Source organism: Periplaneta americana, chromosome 8, assembly GCF_040183065.1.
Source record: "Periplaneta americana isolate PAMFEO1 chromosome 8, P.americana_PAMFEO1_priV1, whole genome shotgun sequence".
NCBI classification, from domain to species: domain Eukaryota; kingdom Metazoa; phylum Arthropoda; class Insecta; order Blattodea; family Blattidae; genus Periplaneta; species Periplaneta americana.
Window position 1 is genome coordinate 31,073,774 of NC_091124.1, and position 23,707 is coordinate 31,097,480.

The 23,707-nt window shown below is 34.5% G+C and overlaps 1 protein-coding gene across 1 annotated transcript in view; it reads right to left on the bottom strand.

Moving 5' to 3' along the window:
- The window catches only part of LOC138704210 (isoniazid-induced protein IniB-like), a 57,459-nt gene extending 47,559 nt beyond the window's left edge, over positions 1-9,900 (bottom strand). Inside the window, exons 1-3 of the mRNA XM_069832092.1 lie at positions 9,792-9,900; positions 1,028-1,479; positions 738-798 (exon numbers count right to left, since the gene is read on the bottom strand). Coding sequence (XP_069688193.1) covers positions 738-798; positions 1,028-1,479; positions 9,792-9,803 — 525 coding nt within the window. The 5' untranslated portion in view covers positions 9,804-9,900. The remainder of the gene's footprint in view (positions 1-737; positions 799-1,027; positions 1,480-9,791) is intronic.
- Positions 9,901-23,707: the final 13,807 nt, after the last annotated feature.

Below are 23,707 nucleotides of genomic sequence, written 5' to 3' on the forward strand. Positions count from 1 at the left end.
CATGGTTTCAGTGGTGATACTATATCATCGTCTTTGGTTCCAGCCTGTAAACCAACACGAAAAATAGCAAGTAACCTAATCTCGAAAACCAGCAAGCTAGCCACCAAAGCAGCCACCAGAGCGCATTAGGGTACGTACACGTTGGAGCGACGATAAACGATAAAAGAAGCAGCGATGCTATATCAGAGAGAATTGAAGCATGCATTGTCATTGAGGTGTGCATATTGGAGCAACGATAAAAGCGAAGATACACGATAAAAGCGACGAAAAAGAAAAATTCCATTTTCTTCGCTCTTGTCGTTCATATGATTTCTGATTAAGATAATATTAATCTGTATAAATACCGGTGGTTATCAATATATCCGAATATTATTATTTCGGCTTATTAAATTAATTATTGTAGATATTGACAAATTGATCAGTTGTGTATTTATTCGTCATATGTTATGTGATCACAAGAACCAATCACAACACAACGAATTTATACTATCTTCGGGATGAGAAACGGGTTGAATTTTGTACGTATTTAAGTTACATTAACCTTGAACTTAGCAGCTGATATTTCCTATATATCTTCTTTCATTAAGTGGATGCATAGAATATCTTCTACTGATAAAACAAAATGTTCTCTTCCCGCGTCCTCGTTGCTCCGATATGAACACATGATTCTTTGATAATACCAAAGCATCGCTAGATCATTTCTCTTATCGTTCATCGTTGCTCCAACGTGTACGTACCCTTACTTCCAGCGCAGCCTCCTTGGAATCCATCACAGAAACAAGTACTGTGGAAACCGGGCTTTATTTAGGAGAGGATATGTAATCGTAAGACTATACAGAATAATTAACTGTAAGAAAACATTTTTTGACGGATAGAAAATTTAATTACAGGAATACAAAGATAAATAATACTACATAAGTCTTATGTATAAATGGATTCAAGAGGCAGATGAATTTCGGTGATGCTTTTTGTTGGGTGCGCAGAATACACGATAGGTGGTGCAAGCGTCGCTCCTGAAGGTGATTACCATCCATAGTTCACACCCAGGCCGGAAAAAGTCAGGTGAGCGACGGCGGGGGCGGCAGAGTAGGCTACTCCGACGGGAGCGGCGTGGACGGCGGGGGCGGCATAGGCAGCCACGGCGGGAGCGGCATGTACGGCAGCGACGGCGGGGGCGGCGTAGGCAGCGGGGGCGGCGTAGGCGGCGTGGACGGCGGGGTAGGCGAGAGCGTCGTTGCTCACACGGACGTCAGACTTGCGGACGCTGGAGTAGGGGGTGTCGATGGTCTTGGAGTAGGTGGACACCTGTCCCAGGTTGCCGTAGCTCCTCAGGATGTTGGAGTGCTGGGAGGTGATGGCGGGAGTGGAGACGGCCACGGGGGCGGCGGCGTAGCCTACGGCGGGGGCGGCGTAACCCACAGCAGGGGCGCCGAGGAAGCCAGCCTTGGCGACGGCCACGAGGGCAGCGAGGATGACGTACTGAAAAAAGAAAATATCAACGTATCTTAAATCTGCTATCCTGTAACAGTTACCTTCTACCCGGTGGTCAATTTTGAATGGAACTTCCGGTATATCGCTTCCTCTGTGCATTATGTAGCAATTCAAAATTGGTAATTTAAAGAAAATGACTTCAAAGTTTTAAATTATGAAATTTAAATTTATTTCATATCATCTGTTACCTTTTATGTAACTTATCATACATAAGAGATAACTTATAACCTGAAATGTATTTAATGTCATAATTTGAAACTTAGAAGTCGTTTTCTCTAAACCAGCAATTTTTAGTTGATAATTCTACACTAATGCACTGACGGTGTGATATAATTCATGAGGTTATGATCACTGAGTGAGTTTAATCCTCAAGGCTTCTGAAGGGTAAACGACGTAGGTCATGTCTGTTTTTGATATTGAGTATTGTTCTTTTGTTTTGTTAACAAATGAATACGGCCGTGTTATACATTTTTGTTGGTTGATATTAGAGGAACTTGGATTTGGAGGCGCACATAAGATGTCAAAGACTGAGATGGTTGGGACACGTCACAAGGATGGAAACAACAAGGAAAGTGAAGATTGTCTTCAATAACAACCCAGATGGAACCAGATTAAGAGGAAGACCGAGAACAAGATGGTGGAACTGTGTACGAGTGGATGTGAATAGATTAGGAATAAGGAATTGGAGGGAGTTGGCGATGGATAGAGAAGGATGGAAGAGAGCCATAGAGGAGGTTAAGGCCCACCTGGGCTGTAATACCAAATAAGAAGAAGAAGAAGAAGAAGATATTAGAGGAATAAACGATAATAAATTAATTTCTAATGCCCCTAATCATGGATTAGATGAAATTGAAATTAATGTACTTCCTATTAATAAGAGGATTTTTTGTTGAATTGTGGTCATTAGAGAAGAAAGGATTTCCTCTATAAATGAGGTATGAAGCCATTATACTAATGCACTGAGGGTGCGATATAATTCATGAGGTTATGATCACGGAGTGAATTTAATTCTCAAGGCTTCTGAAGGGTAAACGATGTAGGCCATGTCTGTTGTTGATATTGGATGTTGTTCTTTTCTTTTAACAAATGAATACGGCCGTGTTAATAATTTTTGTTGGTTGATATTAGAGGAATAAACGATAATAAATTAATTTCTAATGCCCCTAATCATGGATTAGATGAAATTTAAATTAATATACTTATTATTAGAGTCGTTAATAAGAGGATTTTTTTTGTTGCATTGTGGTCATTAGAGGAGAGAGGATTTCCTCTATAAATGAGGTATGAACCCATTAGCTTTATTTAGCTTACTTTCCTACATAAATGTAATTCATGCTACTATTATTACAACCATACTTCACTTAATTAAAAAAAAATATTTCTTAAGAGCGAAATTAATGTTACAGCAGAGTATTACAAATTTATTTTTTAAACTTACTCCCACGCACGAGTTTTAGTTGGAGAGTAGTAAGATCGTTGTGATGTTGATCATACGTGAATGAATTTCTGGCCAATTAGCCACAATTTCAGCAAATTCCTCGACGAAACCTTCTCGAGATTGTTAACAGATAAATTCAATATTTTCTTGTTCGCGTGACAAATAGTATATGTTTATAAAGATGGACATAATTTAAAAAATTCAAATACTAAGTACGAAACTCAGACATTTGAAAGTAGCTTACCACAAATTATTAAAATAAGTAAAATCGTCTCTCTTTGGTAGACTCAGCAAATAAACTTGTGACGTATTCATTGTGAAAAAGGAAATGCCGTAAGCTTCCATTGAAAATGAACACGGTACAACCTTCTGCGAGAAGGTCAGAAATATATAAAAATATCATTGATCCATTGAAGACAAACTGAGCTTTGTTTGACTATATCCAAGAGATGGCATGACACTTCTGATTCTTAGTACTTGAGAATCAAGCTTGCCCCTGATAACATATACAGGGTGTTTCAGAAATACATTGACAAACCTTGGGACATATTCATCACACTAATACAAGGAAAAAATCATATAAACATATGTTCGAAAATCCTTAGTTTTTTAGTTACTAATGAAAGAACATAATGAAACATCTGTTAGATATTATCAGCTTGATAGCAAGTGTTGCAACTTTAATCAATTTAGAAACTCATAACAATAAAAGTTTACGTTCAATGCTTTTCGAGGTACAATCCAAAACTTAACTTAAGTTTGTAACCGATAATAATTCATTTTGTTAGGTAATCCAATGATGTTATCGATACAAATCTGCTGATGCACCCATTGTATCCTAGATGGCTATGTGTTGCCAAGGAGACTTGTTTACTACAGTCATTTGTCATTTGAACATTTGCCAAATTTTCAACATGTTTTTTTTTTTTTATATACAGGAGTATTAGCAACTTTCTCATTCTATATAAAATGTTAGTTTTCTGTTATTGTACGGGTGGCGTAGAAATATCATTGTGTAATCACATTGACAATTTCAAGGACATGATACCTCAAATAGTTCTTAAGATATTAATTTAATTTTTTTTCTCATTATAAAACAATCAGCGAAGAGTAAAAGTTCAAGCGCACATGCACTTGTTTAACAGTGAAACTGAGGAACCCTAATATTTGATCCTTTTTCCTACTTACTTATGGCTTTTAAGGAACCCGGAGGTTCATTGCCGCCCTCACATAAGCCCTCCATCGGTCTCTATCCAGTGCAAGATTAATCCAGTCTCTATCATCATATCTCACTTCTCTCAAATCCATTTTAATATTATCCTCCCCTCTAAGTCTCGGCCTCCCCAAAGATCTTTTTTCTCCGGTCTTCCAACTAACACTCTATATACATCTCTGGATTCGCCCATACCTGCTACATGCCCTGCCCTTCTCAAACGTCTGGATTTAATGTTCCTAATTATGTCATGAGAAGAATACAATGCGTGCAGTTCTGTGTTGTGTAACTTTTTCCATTCTCCTGTAACTTCATTCCTCTTAGCCTCAAATATTTTTGTAAGCACCTTATTCTCAAACGTCCTTAACCTCTGTTCCTCTCTCAAAGTGAGAGTCCAAGTTTCACAACCATACAGATCCTTTTTCCTGTCTCATAGTAATTTACTATTGGAAAAATGTTCATCAAATTAAAAAATTATGCTGTCACAGCCTATATTGATGATTTCACATGGAATTACTCATCTTCAACACAATGCGTGTAGTGCACCCCGGTAAAATATCATAGGCGACGATTGGTTCTACGAAGAGTGGAGCGCTGTTCTGTTATTCGAGAAGCTCTTCAAAATGAGCGCCCTCATCCTTTGGAGAGACGAAAGAGCAATTTGGGAGGATGGCATAGTCGACCAGTTATGTGAAAAAATATATTTCGTGATTGATTGATTGATTACTGAATCCGGAATGAGCTTGTTTAGGCCTTTTATTTTTGGTGTTATTTATACTCGCTTTAACATCTCTGGTCATATCGCGAGTTAATCTTTTGGGTGAAATGCGAAGGCCTGTGTAGGCTACTATTGTCGAGACTGATTCTATTGTTGTGAACTAGATGGCGACTGTATATGTATTACTAATTTGTTATGAATATGATTTTGCTGATGAATAAAGCCGTGATATTCAGGGATGTTGTGGCCCGAATTTCCTGGCATTTGCCTTACGGTTGAGGGAAAACCTCAACCAGGAAATTCAACTGAACCGGGAATCGAATCCGGGCCCTCTGCCTAAGAAACCAGCATGCAGATTCTACACCACAGAGGTGATCTTTAGGCCCATTGTACGCCATATATGCGATGAACGACTAAGTCCGACGGATGGCTCGGGTGGGTGGAATTTGTGAGTCCAACGCTGACAGGTGGACCATCCTTCCCGGACCCTGAAGGCAAGGTACCACCATTTACTAACGAGCTCGAACCAAGAGCCCTGAGGCCTAACCCCTTAGAACCTAGATCGGCATCGGAAATTTGTACTGTCCCCAGACTTCATTCTAACCTATTTTTAATATTACAGATGATAGATGAAATGAGGGGGAAGTATAGAGCGATAGTGGAATGAAAGAGAGAAACGGGAATACATCGAGAAAACCACTATGCATAGTCTGTTTTTTTTTCCATCACAAATTTCAGCCAGGTCTGAACGGGGATCGAAGTTAGGCCGCCTGGATGTAAGACGAGCACGCTAGCACTGTAGCCACAGATGCGGCTACATTATGGATGGAGTTACTACGGAAATACTCTTTGCCCCATTTGACTTTTGTGCAAAAAAAAAAATGCAAGATACATAGTCAAGAAGATTTGGATTTTCTACTGTGCGTGAGAGACTTAATATCTAACATTTCGATACTATTTGCAGAGTTCACCATCATAATATGAGAATGCCAATAATTTTGTGTTGCTTTACCTGTCATGAATGAACACACGGACGTCCAATTTTTACTTCCATCCCGAGGAAGATATGCTAAAGATTTAAAGTTTTTCGGCGCTGTTTCGAGCCCGCATGGGGAAAGTAATTTTTCATGAATTGTTGGCCCTGTGTACGGGAAGAACCGATGATCATCCAGCTTAGTGAGGAATTTGAGGAGCTACAATGAGTAGCGAAATCCAGATTCGTACGTTAGTTAAAATGACTGAAGGAATCATAGTATTGAATAATTGCGAGGGAAAAATTGTTCCGGGGTCGGGTATCGAACCCGGGACCTTTGGTTAAACGTTCTAACGCTCTACCAACTGAGCTACCCGGGAACTCTACCAGCTACCGATTCAATTTTTCCCTCTATATCCACAGACCTCAAAGTGGGCTGACAATCGTCAAGCAACCAACATTGAGTGCACACTAACTCTGTGTGACTAAAATTATAGTTTTCTGTTAACGAACAGTGACGTGTATAAAGCAAATCAAGCTTTCAGGTATAGCTCCCTGTAAAGTTGATTTGAACAATTTCGAGAGAAAAATTGTTCCGGGGCCGGGTATCCAACCCGGGACCTTTGGTTAAATGTACCAACGCTCCACCAACTGAGCTACACGGGAACTCTACCAGACACTGATCCAATTGGATCATAGAATTGATAAAAGATTACCCCCCATACTAATTAGATGGTCCTTCACCTTTTCTAGGATAATTATGTGGATGTGGGACAAAGCCTATTCCACAAAACTACAGTATGATACGTTACAAGTAAATTCACCTGTAATTTGTACAAATTATAAGATTTGTGTTGTACAAAAGTATAGTGTACAATTATTGTATTTTATTATTTCATACTAATTTATCACTGTTCTGTTCCACTAAAGTATTAGTATTAGTTCATAATAAAATTGTTCAGTTTTATCTAACAATAAAAGAAAACTAATATTGCTATTCATAATAATACCACAGTCTAGTATATACAGTCACGCAGCTCAATATGTAGGATATATGCATCCATAGATAGTTGCTAACCACTAGGATCGCTACTATCGCCTCATTACAGACAATGCGAAATAGAACCGGCACAGTCTAGTGTTCCTAGCAACCTCAACAACTCAAGCTTCGTGACTGTATATAATAGACTGTAGTAGTACTGACAAAGGCCAATTCGCATATATAAAAGTAAAACCATTATTTTCTGCTATCAATTAAAAAAAAAGCACGCATTAGTTCACTCAGAAATAGCTTGAATTGGTGACACAATTGGAACAAGTTTATGTGAATATAAAATAATTTTTCCTAACTTTTGAATAACCCTATATAATTCCAGGTTAATTCTTTAATCGTTTCAGTTTACATGCACATGATAATACGAAGAATACTAATTGATATCTAATTTGCCAACAGTAAACATGTTTGTTGAGGTACTCGTTGTAGAAAGACCGGTTACATAATATGTTACATCGAGAGAAAGCAGATCATGTCTAAAATTACAATAAAAAAGTGTAAGCTGAAACACATTGTAAATTACTATTTATAACTCTGGCAAACAGTGAAGAATTGCGATAGGTAAAGGAACAAAAAATGGAGCATCTTAATGAATGAAGATTGTCCAAAGGTGAATAATAATAAAAGAACTGAAACTTTGAAACTGAACTATAAGAGGATTTCACATTAAGAAAAAATCATTGAGTATATGGGGCTTTTTTCTTGAAGAAGAAGAATTCCCTGGGTGTCTAGAGTCTGGAAATTTGTATGAATGTGAGTGTGATTGTGAGTGTGTCGAGTTAATATTAATTAACCAATCATCACAAATATAAAATACATCAGGACTGTCGCTGGGCAGTAACCTGAACACACGTTTCAGCGTCACATTGTTGACAAGTAACTCCATCTGTTAGCACAACTATAAAGCATCTAATAGATGCTATAGAGTTACCAGTTCTATCAAATAACAGTTTCCATAGAAACGCATAACTACCACATAGCTTCTACAATGTACTAGGCAAGGGCCATAAAACCAATGCTTTTTTATTAACGTGGAATGCTCTTTATACTAGATTGGAAAAAAGAGTTACACGAATTGGACAACTGATAACAGCATCACAAGGAAGAAAAATAAAATAAGAAATTGAAGAAAGATGAACCAACGATGATCCTCCCAGCCGTCATAGCTGGCTTTCGTAACCGGATTTCGCTACCTATCGTAACACCCAAAGTGCATCGAGATGCTGATGGACACCGGTCCCATATACTGGCCGAAATTTAATGAGAAAAGTCTTCTCCCATAAGGACTCGAAATAAAGCGCATTCCGTAACGCGAGTCCTAGTCAGGATGTGTTAGACCACGATGCCACAGTGCGGGACAAATAATATTCTTTCTTCCTTCTTGAATAATGAGTTTGTAAATATATGAGTGAGATGAATATGTAATTGTTGTACCAGAGATGTTAAACCTACAACCTACAGCCCTTACGAAACTTTTATCTGAAAAAAGGTTTCATTTAGGGTAATAATTAAGCGGATAGAATGGTTAGATATGGTGAAGAATAAAAAATCAAAGAACAACACTTTAAAATACTTTTTTATATGTTAAGAACACATCAAGTAACATGCTATGACGCCATTTTTAGGGGGTTTTTAAATGACACTAAATTTTGATTGCAATTTCCTTTTACATTATTTTTTTTTCCTTCAATTTTTTTTTCCTTTTAAAATACCTTGATATGTGAAAAATTCATTACATAAAATTTAATACTTATTTTTAAAACTCTGATGGACAGGATTTTTAAATGACACTACATTTTAAACATAATTTCCCGTAACTTTCTTTTTTCCATACAAAAAGTTCTATATCTTCAGAACTATTATTGCTACATGCATTATATTTGGTACACACATTCTTTATGCTATTAGGAAATTTTCTCTTGAATAGAAATGTATTATTTTGTTACATTTAAAAATATGCTTCTATATCTTTATAAAAAAGTAGATGTGTCTAAAATTCATTCTTGAAATGTAATTTTTTATCTTAGGGTGCTATGCATAGACATTTCGCTAGCCCGCGCTACGAGCGTGCTAAACTAGCCCCGGCTATGGACTGGTTACTTGTACAGGATTCATATCATATGACATCGCTAACACTGGTTTATGAATATGAAAAACGTTAGTTCGCTGATCATTCACGGGAAGCCCGCACTAAGTATGTCTATGAATACGGCCCTTAAAGCCAATATCAAAATTATGCTCTAGGCATATTATAGAACGTGATTTTTGGAGTAAAACGCAAAAGATATTTTGTATTTATCTTTAAAAATGGCTGAGATATATCCATTTTAGTGAATTACTGTATTCTTTAATTTTTTTAATTACAGCCCCATTTTTTAACTAATCTTGAATTTAAGTTGTTACAGTAATGGTACTTATACATACAAAACAATGTAAATTATGTATCAATTAGGTAAATATGTCAAATTTAGTCATCCTGTCCCCTTAAGCAGTTTATTTCTCTAAAGTAAAAGCTTTTATTGCATTTAGACCTATGTAATTTCATCTTACATTTAAAAATTATAAGAAAATCTATTTAGCTGATTTTGAGTAATGTACCATTTTGTTTGAATTTTAAATAGTTGTCTGGATCTGTTTTTTGTTAAAAATGATTATATTTCATGTGAATCAAGTTAAGTACTTATAGGCACTGAATATGAACAAAATCCAAAATAGAATATTTCAGAAAATATCGCTATAACGGACAGACAGACAATTGCTATTTCGGTATATAAGAGCCGCTGGTAAATTGTATTTCCTTGATTTTTTTTTTTTTCATAATCCGATGCTTCCAGTTTATACTTCGTACGAGAAATGAAGAGAATTGATGATTTTCTAGAAATTTTGAGTGGGAGATGCAGTTACCTTCAAAGCCATTGCGGTGGTTCTGTATTGCAGAAGATTTATCACAGAGTAGAAGATGACTGATGCATTATCCGGGGTTTGCACTCCTTTATATACAGCTAGTGCCGTAGAGAAGGGGTGGAGTTGCAGTCGCCGATTGGCCAATCTTGCAACAATGCAGTTACCGGCGCTTGATCCCCATTCACTTGTTTCGTCACCTCGGCAACCCACATGCTGCAATCCTCTGCTTCGAACGTCCGTTTTGCAGCATTTTCACAAACATGGAAAGCCATAGGCGCCAAAAACTATACATCATGAGAAATATTTCTTCTTCTTCTTCTTCTTCTTCTTCTTCTTCTTCTTCTTCTTCTTCTTCTTCTTCTTCTTCTTCTTCTTCAGTCCCTTTTGCTGCTAAGCGTCGGGTTCGCCTCTCTCCATCCATTTCATCCATTTTCTCGGTCTCTACACATTCTCTTCATATCTACCATTGTTTTTCCTTTCTGTTGGCCTATTCTTTCTATTGTACTTGAGAAATACTAAGGTTTCTTGTAAGGGGACACTATGGTGAATTAATGCTGAAAAATTAAGAAAATCCATTTTCTTTGTTTTTATGATCGTAATCGTAATTATGTTTTAGGCTGTTTTAAATGATCTAGTCATATAATCAAATGTGGCAAAACATACGGTGCGTGAGTGAGTTGATATAATTTTTTTTTTTTTTTTTTTTTTTTTTTTTTTTTTTTTTTTTTTTTTTTTTTTTTTTTGCTGTTTTCTCGACTTCAAAATTTTAAGCAGTTTCTTGAATAGAAAAAGCTCCTTGCGCAACATTTATTGTCAAAATTGGTCTGAAACTTTTCACAGAGGTCAATTAAATGTTGATAAATTAAATTTATTTAGCATTATTGTATGAAATATTAATATTAAGTTCCTTCAGGGCATATTCAATATTGCACTTAGATTAAAATATGCTGTAATGGTAAATTCATTAAATTTAGCTTGAGTTCAAAAAGCTAATTCATTTCTATTCCTATGACTATTTTCAAGCTTTTGAGCAAATATGTATGTATGTATTTATTCATACTGCAAATGGGTATAGGCCTATACCCGGTGGCAGTGGTAACTAATTATATTCAATAATGACAATTAATAATAAACACAACTAATAAAACAATAATTAATAATAATAATAATAAATAATAATAATAACAAGGAGCATCCTAATGAAGCATGGTCACTTAAAATAACATTTAAAGTAAATCTAATTTGTATCTTAACCCTAAGTTCGAACTAAGACCCACGGGTGTGACAGGTTCATACCTACATAAGTACCTTTCGGCACTACACTTATTTCGCTGTCAACTCACTCACTGCACTGATTCTATCTGCTTTCATTAACACTTCTAACCGTTTCACTGTTCAAATGCTTTGCACAGCCACTTCACTGACACCAACACACTTCACTTACACAATAGACTTCACTGACACTACACACTTCACTGACACAACACACTTCCTCACTGATAGAACACTTCAAATAACAAGATATCAATTACACCCTTTAAATAGTTACTACCGTCTATTAGTAAAGTCCTTAAGCCTATTTTTAAATAAATTTTTGGTTATTGGTAAAGCCTTTAGTAAGTCTGCAGGTAAAGCATTCCAGTCCCTGATAGTACGATTGAGAAAAGAAAACTTTCCAGTGTCCGTCCTCTGTCCTCTTTGCCTCAATTTATATGAGTGGTCGTTCCTTGAAGAGTAATTTGACGGCTGCAACCTATTTTTTATTTCTCTCCAGACAGGCTCACCTCTGCATGTTTTGAACATCGCGCATAATCGAATTCGCGTTCTCCGATCCGTGCGTGTATCCCATTTTAATGATGAATTATTACGACAACACTTGAGAGCCCGTTTTTTAAATCTTTTCCAGTGTCTAATCTGTAAGGATCCCAACATGCAGCACCATATTCCATTACTGGACGGACTAGTGATTTATATGCAATCTCTTTGGATTTATCAGAGCCTTTCCTTAGTACCCTCATCACAAAGTATAACGCCCTCCATGCCTTTCTCGCTGTGTCAGTAACGTGTTCCCCCCAGCCGAGATCGCTACTAAATGTTATTCCTAGGTATTTACATTTGTAAACTTCCTGAATGGTTTCACCCCCTAACATATTCGATGCGATTATTTTATTTCTTTTTCTTGTAAAGCTAATGGATTTGCTCTTTAGAGAATTTATTTTTCATTTCGCTGGCCATCGCCCAATCGTTTATTCTATTGAGGTCATTCTGAAGAAGAGTAGTATCATCATGACTTTTTTTCCCCCCTATATACGATATAGTCATCCTCGAATAATCGAACCCTGGACAAGATGTTAACTAGCAGATCATATACAAAAGCAAGGAATAGAAGGGGCCCCAAGACACTCCCCTGCGGGACCCCGGAAGTAATTTCAATTGGGCTCGATAATTCCTCCCCCACCCGTACTCTCTAAGTGCGACAAGTTAAAAATTCCTTGATCCACTGTGGAGTACTTTGAAGTCAACCCCCGTTGATTGTAGTTTAACCAAATATGAACTAAACATTTTGAAAACTTTGATGCAAGAAGCCTTTTAGTGACGTCGATATAAAATATATTTAAAAAATATAAATTCAAAATTATTAGCTCTAATGGAACCAAATTTTGTACAGATGATAGTATTGTAGGCCTATTTTTGTAGTTTAAATTTCACTAATTTCGGGTGAAAATTGTGAAGTTTTAAAATTATAAGTGTCCTCTTAATTCAATCCGATGTTGCCACTTATTTCCTGATTCGGAATTACGTATTCAGTTTGTTGCCAAAAAGTGGCATTTGACTTTTTCATAACTCTCATTCTGGATATCTGTATCAATTTTATATACAGTTTCGCTCAAAATTTAATAACTGTAGCTTGTTTTTGAGTTTCGAGAATAGATTTCAGTCACATAATGTTGCTATGATTGTAATTTTATTGTACTCTCTCATTATATATAGATACCAGATGTTCTTCTACATGTACGACATAGGAATTTACCACTTCAACTTAAAATCTCCCTACAAAAAATTTAAACGTGTGCCATATGGTGGGCCATGTTTATGAATTCATATGCTTAGGAAAACAATAGAACATTTCATTATAGCCAGATTATAGCCGTGATTCAATTATTGTAGTGAAACTTAAATCATTTCCAATTTAATTCAAAAAGGAGAAGTAATGGATTATTACATCTTACACCACAAAGGGAAGAATTGTGTTCCTCAAACAGTATTATGCGGGAAATTCGCTCAGAGACTCAGAGAGGTAGGAGACATATTATTGGCTTATTTGAGCGTCCTTCACTGCAATTTGATTTGTCTGTAATTTGTTAGTTTTGTTCTTTAATTTGTTGCATAAATCATGATTTGAAGTACAAATAAATTTCATCACATTATTTGCTTTCAAAAATGTATAACTAGTCGTGAAAAAATTAAACATAAATCTATTTAACATACTGCTTAAGAAATACATAACCAAAAAGTAACGTAAAGTATTAAACATTAGGTAATTTGAAAGATGTCTATAATGAAGAGATGTTCTGTTGTTTTTCTAAGCCTGCTAAATGCTTAAACATGATCCTCCCTATTTAAATCATGTTTCAACATTTTATAACTTATAAAGATTTTAAATGGCAATGTTAAATACATATGTCTTACACTCAGAAAAACACCTGGTTTGGACGTACATACATATACATTATTTTATAGTACAGAGTAGCCTACTGTATATACAGTTTTTTCCAGAAGTAAAGTACAATAATTGCAATTACAAGAAACTGAGACTGCATTCAGAATAAATATTTTTACAAAGACAACATATTTTGTGAGTTATGAAACCATCGATAACATTTTTACATTACATCCCATAGATTTTTCAATATACTGTAATTCAATAGAGCATAACCACAGTCTAGTATATACAGTCACGAAGCTCAATACTTAGGGAATATGCATCCATAGATAGTTGCTAACCACTAGGATCGCTACTATCGCCTCATCACAGACAATGCGAAACAGTACCGGCACAGTCTATTGTTCCTAGTACCCTCAACAATTCAACCTTCGTGACTGTATGTACTAGACTGTGGCATAACTGTATCGTTATGCAGTACTTCATTTGTTTTACATAGATGCACTATGGGTATAGTTACTTTAGTAACCGTTTAATTGTTGATATATTTTTTTGAGTTCCGTGTTGTGAAGACAGTTTTAGTGACAAAATCAACGTAAAAAAAAAGGTTCTGAAGAGAAAGTTATTAACATCCTGAAGCTGATATGATTTAGTGACAGAAGATATACACAACAGGTATGCACACTTTTTAACCAAATTCATCCAAATCGGTCATCTATTTCTAAGTTAACTGTGAGTACAACAGAAGCGAAATTAAGAAAACATGGATACGTCGAAGACAGATCTGGTAACAATGATTGAAAATTGACGTTTTGCTAATGGTAAAAAATAAATCACATTCTTCTCTCTGTGAAATAGAATCTAGGCCTACCTTAGTATCTCGAAAGCAATTTGATTGAAGATAGATAGATAGATTGATTGATTGATTGATTGATTGATTGATTCATTCATTCATTCATTCATTTATTCATTCACTCATTCATTCATTCATAAAAACAGGCAGATAGGTAGTTACTTATTCGTCCACACATTCTCATATCCATTCATCAATTAATTCATTCAGTCACTCACATATCCATCTCCCTAATCATCCATTAATTGGACGTAATTATACAAAAGGTATCCAACCCATAGTAGGAAATGAGATATTTACTCGCAAGTTCAAAGTTTTCCTTTTGTTATAAAATTTATTACCAAAATTTTGAGCAGATTTTCTTCTATAGCTGTAACAGGAGATAGTTTGTGTATTTTTTTATAATGAATAATTATCCTTCCTGCTTTCTGATAGCATTATCTAAAAAAAATCACGATTTTGTGTGTTTGGTGAATATAAACTTACTTATGTCCCAGCCACTATAGGAACTTAATAAATTACCTTGAAAATGCCTTGGATTTATAGTATTGATTAGTAGAAATTGATGTGATCACTAAATACGTACCTTACTTATATACGAAAATCGTCGTGCATGAACGAAGAATATGGCCATATTTCTTTAATGTAACAGTGGGTTTCAGTGTTGCCAACATAGTAATAATACTACACACCTAATCAATCCTAACCTAATCTCTCTCATAATACTACACACCTAATCAAACCTAACCTAACCTATCACATAATACTACATACCTGTAGTAACATTCCCCACATTTAGTATCATTTCGTTTTCATGTATTGCCGGCCTTGCCACTCGTATCGGCTGCCATCTAGTGGAAGTGGATCGGACTAATTCCAGGAAGAAAATATGGCGACTTTCATAATGATTAGGCTACAATTTACATGTTTCGTGATATATTATATATATAATAAATTTAGCTTCTCTTATGAAAAGGTTTCCAGATTTGACAAAGCGTATTACATATAATTTGGAAACACACCTAAAAGGTAAAATGATATACATTTGAAACGGTTAGGGAATCGAATATACAAAATGTCAGACAAATTTACACCTAAGTAGCGTTTGTGCTCATTTACAGTTAAGAAAGAGGGAAAAAAATATCATCAGATAGGTTAGAATGATTTGAATGCCATATACAGCGAGAAAAATAATAGTACGGATTTATTGGCATTGATATCTAAACCAATCAACAGCCATCGGTTAAGATAACTTGAAATTTCCATTATCACTCCCATACAAATGATTTCTCAATATCTGAACCGATCCTTTGAGGGCACTAATGGCTATTTCCTTCACAATGCTGTGTGTTAGGCCCAGGTTTTTACATTTGTTGGCAAAGAAGAAGGGTATGGTACCTCGTGCTCCCACCATCAGGCCTATTACTTCAATGTGGGATAGGCTATATTTATCTTTATAGAACGGGATTGTTGGTTCATAGATCCGTTTCTTTTCACTGTCAACAAGATTTGAAATGTGTTGTGGTTGTGATCAAAGTATTTAAAATTGTTTTTTTTTGGCGCCACATTGGCAGTGATAAAAGTGTGCAATATTCGTTCAGTGACTGGTGGATATTCTATATTGACCTCCTTTTGCATAACTACATCCAATTAAGAATTCAGTTTCAACTAACTAATAATTAATAAACTGATTAACAAGCTATTCTCATTACTTTAATAGTTTTAGTTAATTCACGCTTTCATTCAAACACTTATTGATTCATTTGCTCATGAATTCCATTCATTCCATAATATATTCCCTGATTTAGTAATTAGCATGAATTAATTAAGTGGTTCATTCATTCATTCATTCATTCATTCATTCATTCATTCATTCATTCATTCATTCATTCATTCATTCATTCCAGTCTCACTCTTCATGTAGGCAGTAATTAGTGAAGCCAGACATCTCATTTGCCCTGTTCTCTTTGCTCTGTGGCCGCCCCTTACCTTGACCGTCAACAGCAAGTAGCAGGAACAAACAACTCGGCGAATCTGGGTCGCGGTGCTGGCCTACCTTGTAGGGGACACCACTTTATTGGAATCGTGAAACAGGTTTAACTCGTCCTTCATAATTGTAGTCACAAAATACATTATTGATACAAAAAAATATTCTTAGAAAGGAAAGTTTCACACCCATTACAAAAATAGGAGTTTGGAACCTTCCTGATAGAATAATAGGCCTAATTACAAAGGAAGGAAGGAAAGAAAGAGGCAAAAGGAGTGCATAGGAAGGAGAAAAGGCAAAATTTAGGTATGGTGCAAGTGAACTGCTTATCTACTAATACTGCCACTTCTTTCATTATTGCTATTTCTCTTACTTCTATTAATGCTAACATTTCTACTGACATTACTTCAATTTGTGTTGTTGATCTTAATTCTCCTTATTATTGTTACTTTATACTGACATTAGTCTATTGTTACTTGTGCCATTAATTTTAATTCTTCTATTGTTACTTCTATCGACATTCTGCTACGTGTGCCATTAATGTTATTTCTTCTCATTGTTACTTTATACTCACATTATTGCTACTTCTGTCATTAATCTTAATATTTCTCATTGTTACTTTATACTCACATTATTGCTACTTCTGTCATTAATCTTAATATTTCTCATTGCTACTTTATACTCACATTATTGCTACTTCTGTCATTAATCGTAATATTTCTCATTGTTACTTTATACTCACATTATTGCTACTTCTGTCATTAATCTTAATATTTCTCATTGTTACTTATACTCACATTATTGCTACTTCTGTCATTAATCTTAATATTTCTCATTGTTACTTTATACTCACATTATTGCTACTTCTGTCATTAATATTAATATTTCTCATTGTTACTTTATACTCACGTTATTGCTACTTCTGTCATTAATCTTAATATTTCTCATTGTTACTTTATACTCACATTATTGCTAATTCTGTCATTAATCTTAATATTTCTCATTGTTACTTTATACTCACATTATTGCTACTTCTGTCATTAATCGTAATTGTTCTTATGATTGTTACTTTCTACTGACATTACTGCTATTTCCATCATTAATCTTAATTCTACTTATTGTTACTTTCTTTCGACATTACTGCTACTTCTGTCATTAATCTTAATTTTTTGTTATGTTGTTTTCCACTGACATTACTTCTACTTCTGTCATTAATCTTAATTCTTCTTATTGTTACTTCCTACTGACATTATGCTACTTCTGTCATTAATCTTAGCTCTTATTATTGTTATTTTCTACTGACATTAACTCTTGTACTTCTGCCATTAATCTTAATTCTTCTTTTTTGTTACTTTCTACTGATTTACTCCTACTTCTATCATTAATCTTAATTCTACTTATTGTTACTTTCTATCGATATTACTGCTACTTCTATAATTAATCTTAATTCTACTTATTGTTACTTTCTATCGAAATTACTGCTACTTCTATAATTAATCTTAATTCTACTTATTGTTACTTTCTATCGAAATTACTGCTACTTCTATAATTAATCTTAATTCTACTTATTGTTACTTTCTATCGAAATTACTGCTACTTCTATCATTAATCTTAATTCTACTTATTGTTACTTTCTATCGATATTACTGCTACTTCTATAATTAATCTTAATTCTACTTATTGTTACTTTCTATCGAAATTACTGCTACTTCTATAATTAATCTTAATTCTACTTATTGTTACTTTCTATCGAAATTACTGCTACTTCTATAATTAATCTTAATTATACTTATTGTTACTTTCTATCGAAATTACTGCTACTTCTATAATTAATCTTAATTATACTTATTGTTACTTTCTATCGAAATTACTGCTACTTCTATAATTAATCTTAATTATACTTATTGTTACTTTCTATCGAAATTACTGCTACTTCTATAATTAATCTTAATTCTACTTATTGTTACTTTCTATCGAAATTACTGCTACTTGTGCCACTAATCTTAATTCTTCTTGTTGATACTTCCTACTGACATTACTTCTACTTCTGTCATTAATCTTAATTCTTCTTACTACTGTTACTTTCTATACACATTAGTGCTGCTTCTATCAATCTTAATTATTTTTATTTATATTACTTTCTATAGACATTACTGCTACGTCTGTCATTAATCTTAATTCTTCTCATTACTTTTATTTTCTTGTGACATTACTGCCAATTCTGCCAGTGATGCTAAATCTTCTTAGTGTTAGTTTCTACTGACATTAAAGCTATTTCTGTGATTTCTGTTATCTTTACCATTACTGGTTACTAGTTTCTAGTTGTGATGTTACTGTTACTTCTTATACCGATATTATGCTTATACAACTCCCACTACTGTTGTTCTATCACTGCTAGTGTTTTTACTGTCAATACTGCTGTGTTACTAGTTCTCCTACATTATTACTACAACATGCACTCCTGATACTTCTAGCACTGACATATTTTGTCAGTACTTCGCCATGTTCTGATCAGCAATTCATCATCTGTAATGTTGAGGATTGAAATAGAATAAATAATTAATCTTTAATCTAACTCATATTAAGGATGTGGATATAGGAGGGAATATGACTCGATGTTTCAGGCCTGTAGATCACATTTCTTCATTTATTCTTCTAGACGCCATCGGTATTTCGTGTTGGGTGGGTCAGAAAAAAGAAATAATATGTCGTAAATTCTTGATTGTCGCCTACACAAGTACATGTGGGCCGCGTTTCACAGGTTGAGAAACAATAATGTAGCGTAGTCTATTACGTAACCCTACGTAACCGCTCTTGGTCCGGGTTCAGTACCCTTTATGTTCAAATACGAGTGCAGAGTGGAAACGCCCCTCGTCTGTACCTCATTGCCAGTTTCCTAGCAACGCTTCAAGCAGATTTAATTACTATAAATTTCCTTGCAGTGATTTCTATCGTATTTTTTTTCTACGATTTATCGAATGTCTTTGCTTCTGTGAGTGCCGTATTACTTAAAATGTTTACTTTTCTTTATGCTAAATACAATCTCAGAAATTTCTTCTACTTCTGGGCCTTTAAAACACAACCACACCACAATAGATCCTCATATGCTATTTCCGAATTAGGGACTGGGATCTAGTTTCAAACAGATTCTGTGAAGATTATGACGGAGTGAACAGCTGTGAAATATATTTTATTTCTTTACTGTTCTCTCTTCTGGCGTTCTTATTCGAAAATTGTGAAGTACCGATAATCCGTCCCAGCAAATTCGTACCAAGCGCTTCCTTGTCAGTTTAATGAAATATATTGTATGTTGTATTTATTTTATTTATTTAATTTCTTCCTGTAACCACTACAGGTTGCTATCGACAAAGAGTACCATGATAAAATAGAGTAAATGCCTTGAGGCTTAGTGATACATTGTTGTTAGAGTGAAAAATAACAATTTGAATTATATTGAAACACATGATAATAAACGAAGGAACGTCAAGGAGATGCGAATTAGTCATGGTCCATATGTATGATGCCTGAAAATAGCTATTGATCCTTTGAGTGCTGCAATTGTTAGATCTCTTAAAATATTTTTATGCAGGCCAAAAGATTTACAGAAGTCGACTAGGAACCGGGATATGGTGCCACGGGCTCCTATCATTAGTCCCGTAATGACGATGGATTCCAGATGGTATTTGTCCTTATAAAAACTGATGGAAGGTTCATATATATTCCTTTTTTCCTCGTGTACTTCTTCTGGCTGGTGTTCGTGCGATTCGAATCTCACAGTAGGGTCTATGATGTAACCTTCAAGAGAGGGAGGTTTAAATGCAATTATGTCGATTCTTCGATTACTGCCCTCACTGGATATGCCGTGTACTTCTTCATATACTGAATAACCTTTGTTCCTTAAGGCAGTTGCTATTATAGATCTTACTGTATGATGCCGCGTATTTCGTAGAAGTTCACCGTGTGGACAGGCCCCCAGGACATGGGCAAGGGTTTCAACCTCCCTGTCGCAACGTCGACAGAGGTTACTGCCCGAAGACCTGCCAGGTACACTGCGCACAGCTGACACGTTCGCATTCATCTTGATCGCTTCCCTCCACTCGCTACAGGAAAGACTCTTGTGATTCCGGATCCACTTATTGGCCGGGGTATATTGTTGGTATAAGAGCACGCCTTTGCCTTTATGTTTTTTCTGGCTCCAGTTCTCAAACGCTTTTTTCTCTTAATACTTGCCGTACCTTTCGGCATTTGTTTAGCGAATCTTAAAGAGCATCAAATTGGCTGTGTTGCTAAATAGCGCTGTTGTCAAATGCATTTCTCGCATTCGTGCAAATTTCCGGATTCTAGACACCCAAGGAACTTTTCTTCTTCAAGGAAAATTCCTCCAGAGCCGAATCAGTGAATCGAGACCTAGAAGTCAGCATGCGGACCATCAGACCACGGAGGCAATCATTATTAATAATTATTTTTCCTTTATTTATTTATTGAATATATATCTTGTATCTGTACAAGTATTTGCAATGGAATTACTGCACTTCATCTCAATGATCTGTTGCTAAGCAAGGGGAGAGGATAGTATTTTTTGGTGAAAAATGAGTAAATTTTCAAAAAAAAATCTTTAAAATACTCTGTGATATGTGTGGAATGCATAGCATAACATTTTGTGGGTATTTGTGCCCTTATCGGATGTTGAGTCGCCATTTTTAAACTTCCTGCGTTATGGATTTTTAAATCACTCGCCCACTTTTATTGTTGTTTCCGGTAAATTAAATTTTCAAACTTTTTTTTCTTTAAAATACCCTTTGATAAGTGTGGAATGCATTGCATAACATTTTGTGGGTGTTTATGCCTTTATCGGATGTTGAGACGTCATTTTTAAACTTCCTACGCTATGGATTTTTAAATCACAGCCCGCTTTTATCGGTTTCCAGTAACTTAATTTTTTTTGCTACATTGCCAGACAAAAATGGATATAATTTCTGAACTATTAAAGATACATGCATGAAATTTAGAACACACATTCTTTAGACTATTAGGAAACTTTTCTGTGTAACAGAATTTTGTTAATTGATTTCATTTTAAAAATATGTCCGTTTGTTTGCAAGAAAGGAAATCGGAAAATTGTTATTAAAATTTAATTGTTTATTTTACAAACGTAGGGACTAGTATCAAAATTCTATTACCGACAGTTTGTAGAACATGCTTTTGCAAATACATTGCAAAAATCTGTTTGAATTTATCTTTAAAAACGGTTTAGATATATTGATTTTAGTACAATCCTGCATTAGGTATGTTTTTTTCAAATTTGGGCCCCCAAAATATTTTTTCAAAATATTTTTATTTGGTTGAGTTGCCACAGCTATGAGCTCTCTACATACAAAAAATTAATATTTTACACCGAATAGGAAAAAAATTTAAAAAAAAATACGATCCTCTCCCATTGAATATATATCTTGTATCTTTACAAGTATTTGCTATGGAATTACTGCACTTCATCTGAATGATCTGTTGCTAAGCAAGTGACGTCAAAATAATGTGACGTGACTTGTCGTTGCTAAGCAACTGACGTGAGATGTTGAAATTTTCGTAATATTATAATTACTAGCCGTACCCGTGCGCTCCGCTGCACTTATTAGAAATAAATATAAAGTAATTACATAATTAAAATAGGACGTTTGATCCAGGGAACAACTTTTACAACACCGCAAGATAATCTGCTTCGCTCATTACCCAATTTTTTTTTGCATTGCATTTATTGCATATATATTTTATGTATTTTAACACAATTCAATTGAGCATAGTTGAAATTTTAATTATAAAATAATGGATTACTAAGCTAACGTACTATTACTGCATACTAAATCAATACACTCTCGTTGTTCGTTAATTCTCTGAGATTAAAATGAGTGTACATAAATATTATTTTAAGAAATACAGAAAACGAATGTACAAAATAGCCTATCAAATTTTCTGTGCATAAGAAGCTATTTTAATCTTACCTGTCCTCGATTTACTCAGACGTTACTGTAATAACATTATAGCATTATGTCCATCTAGAGAAACTACACTTTTCAATGGTGAAATTATAATTAATTATACAAATCGGTTAATTTAGCTTCTGATATTACTTCATACAAACACAGAAACATTCTCTGTAGGGTATGTTTAATAGCTTTCGATTGTTGATGTCGAAGGCCCCTGTTTCGATTGTTGTTGTCCAAGGCCCCTTATAGACGAAGTCATTTGTTCTTAATTCATTGCACCGACTTAGATGGCGTTATTTTAATTTTAAAACTCATTTATCTCATTAAATATCAGTCCTATCAAAATTTTGTAAAGAATGAAACTTATCGGAAATCATTTTTAAAGAAACTTTTGTTACGTAACATTTTTCACAAAAATCAATAATAAGCGAGATATTTCGATTTATTTAATTCAGGCCCCCTTATAACCTCCCTTTTTTAAATAAAGTATTTTGAATGCATATAGCCTAAAATCTAAGTTACAACGAACTTAATTCATATTCCAATTTTCATATAAATCGGTTCAGCCATTATCGCGTGAAAAGGTAACAAACATACAGACAGACATACAGACAAAAATGTCAAAAAAGCGATTTTCGGTTTCAGAGTGGTTAATTATATATGTTAGGACCAATTATTTTTGGAGAATCGAAAATTACCAGAAAAATTTGGGCTACAGATTTATTATTAGTATAGATTTCATACTCGAGAATAAAAGTTTCACTTTGAAAGGAATAATATGCTGTGCATATTGACTAAATGTAAACATCCAGAAACGATTACATGGTAATTGTAATTTTATTTTCCATCTAACTACCGAGACTATATAAAAGCAATGTAAGCTGAAGAATTTAAATAAATATCGAAATGCTAAACCCTATTCTTTCTTTAATAAAATTAATTATGGTTTTATTTTTAAGTAATCCTCGTTTTAGTGGTATTGAAAGAGTCCTAACTTTTCCATAACGTATATTTTAAGGGTCAAATGGATAAAACATTACGGAAGTTTCAACATCTGACGTCACTTGCTTAGCAACGGCATTGAGTTACGTCACACTATTCTGATTTCACTTGTCTAATAACAGATGAGAATTTTACATTGATATGGAATTTGCTAGAGGGATAAACTTACTTTCTTGCATGAATTATTTCTCTTATCGTAGACCAATATTAATGGCTTTCCAACAACCCAATTCAGATTAAACACTGTAATTCCATTGTAAGATATATTATTTTACATATTCAATAAAGAAATAACGGAAAACCTAGTTATTAATAATATAACACCTAAATTGCATTAAATTTATTTGTCTCTCAATCATATTCACTATCCCTTTGAATAAGAACCAATTCCTTAAGGTAACCAGGGAGTGTAAATGGTCAAAAGTGAAA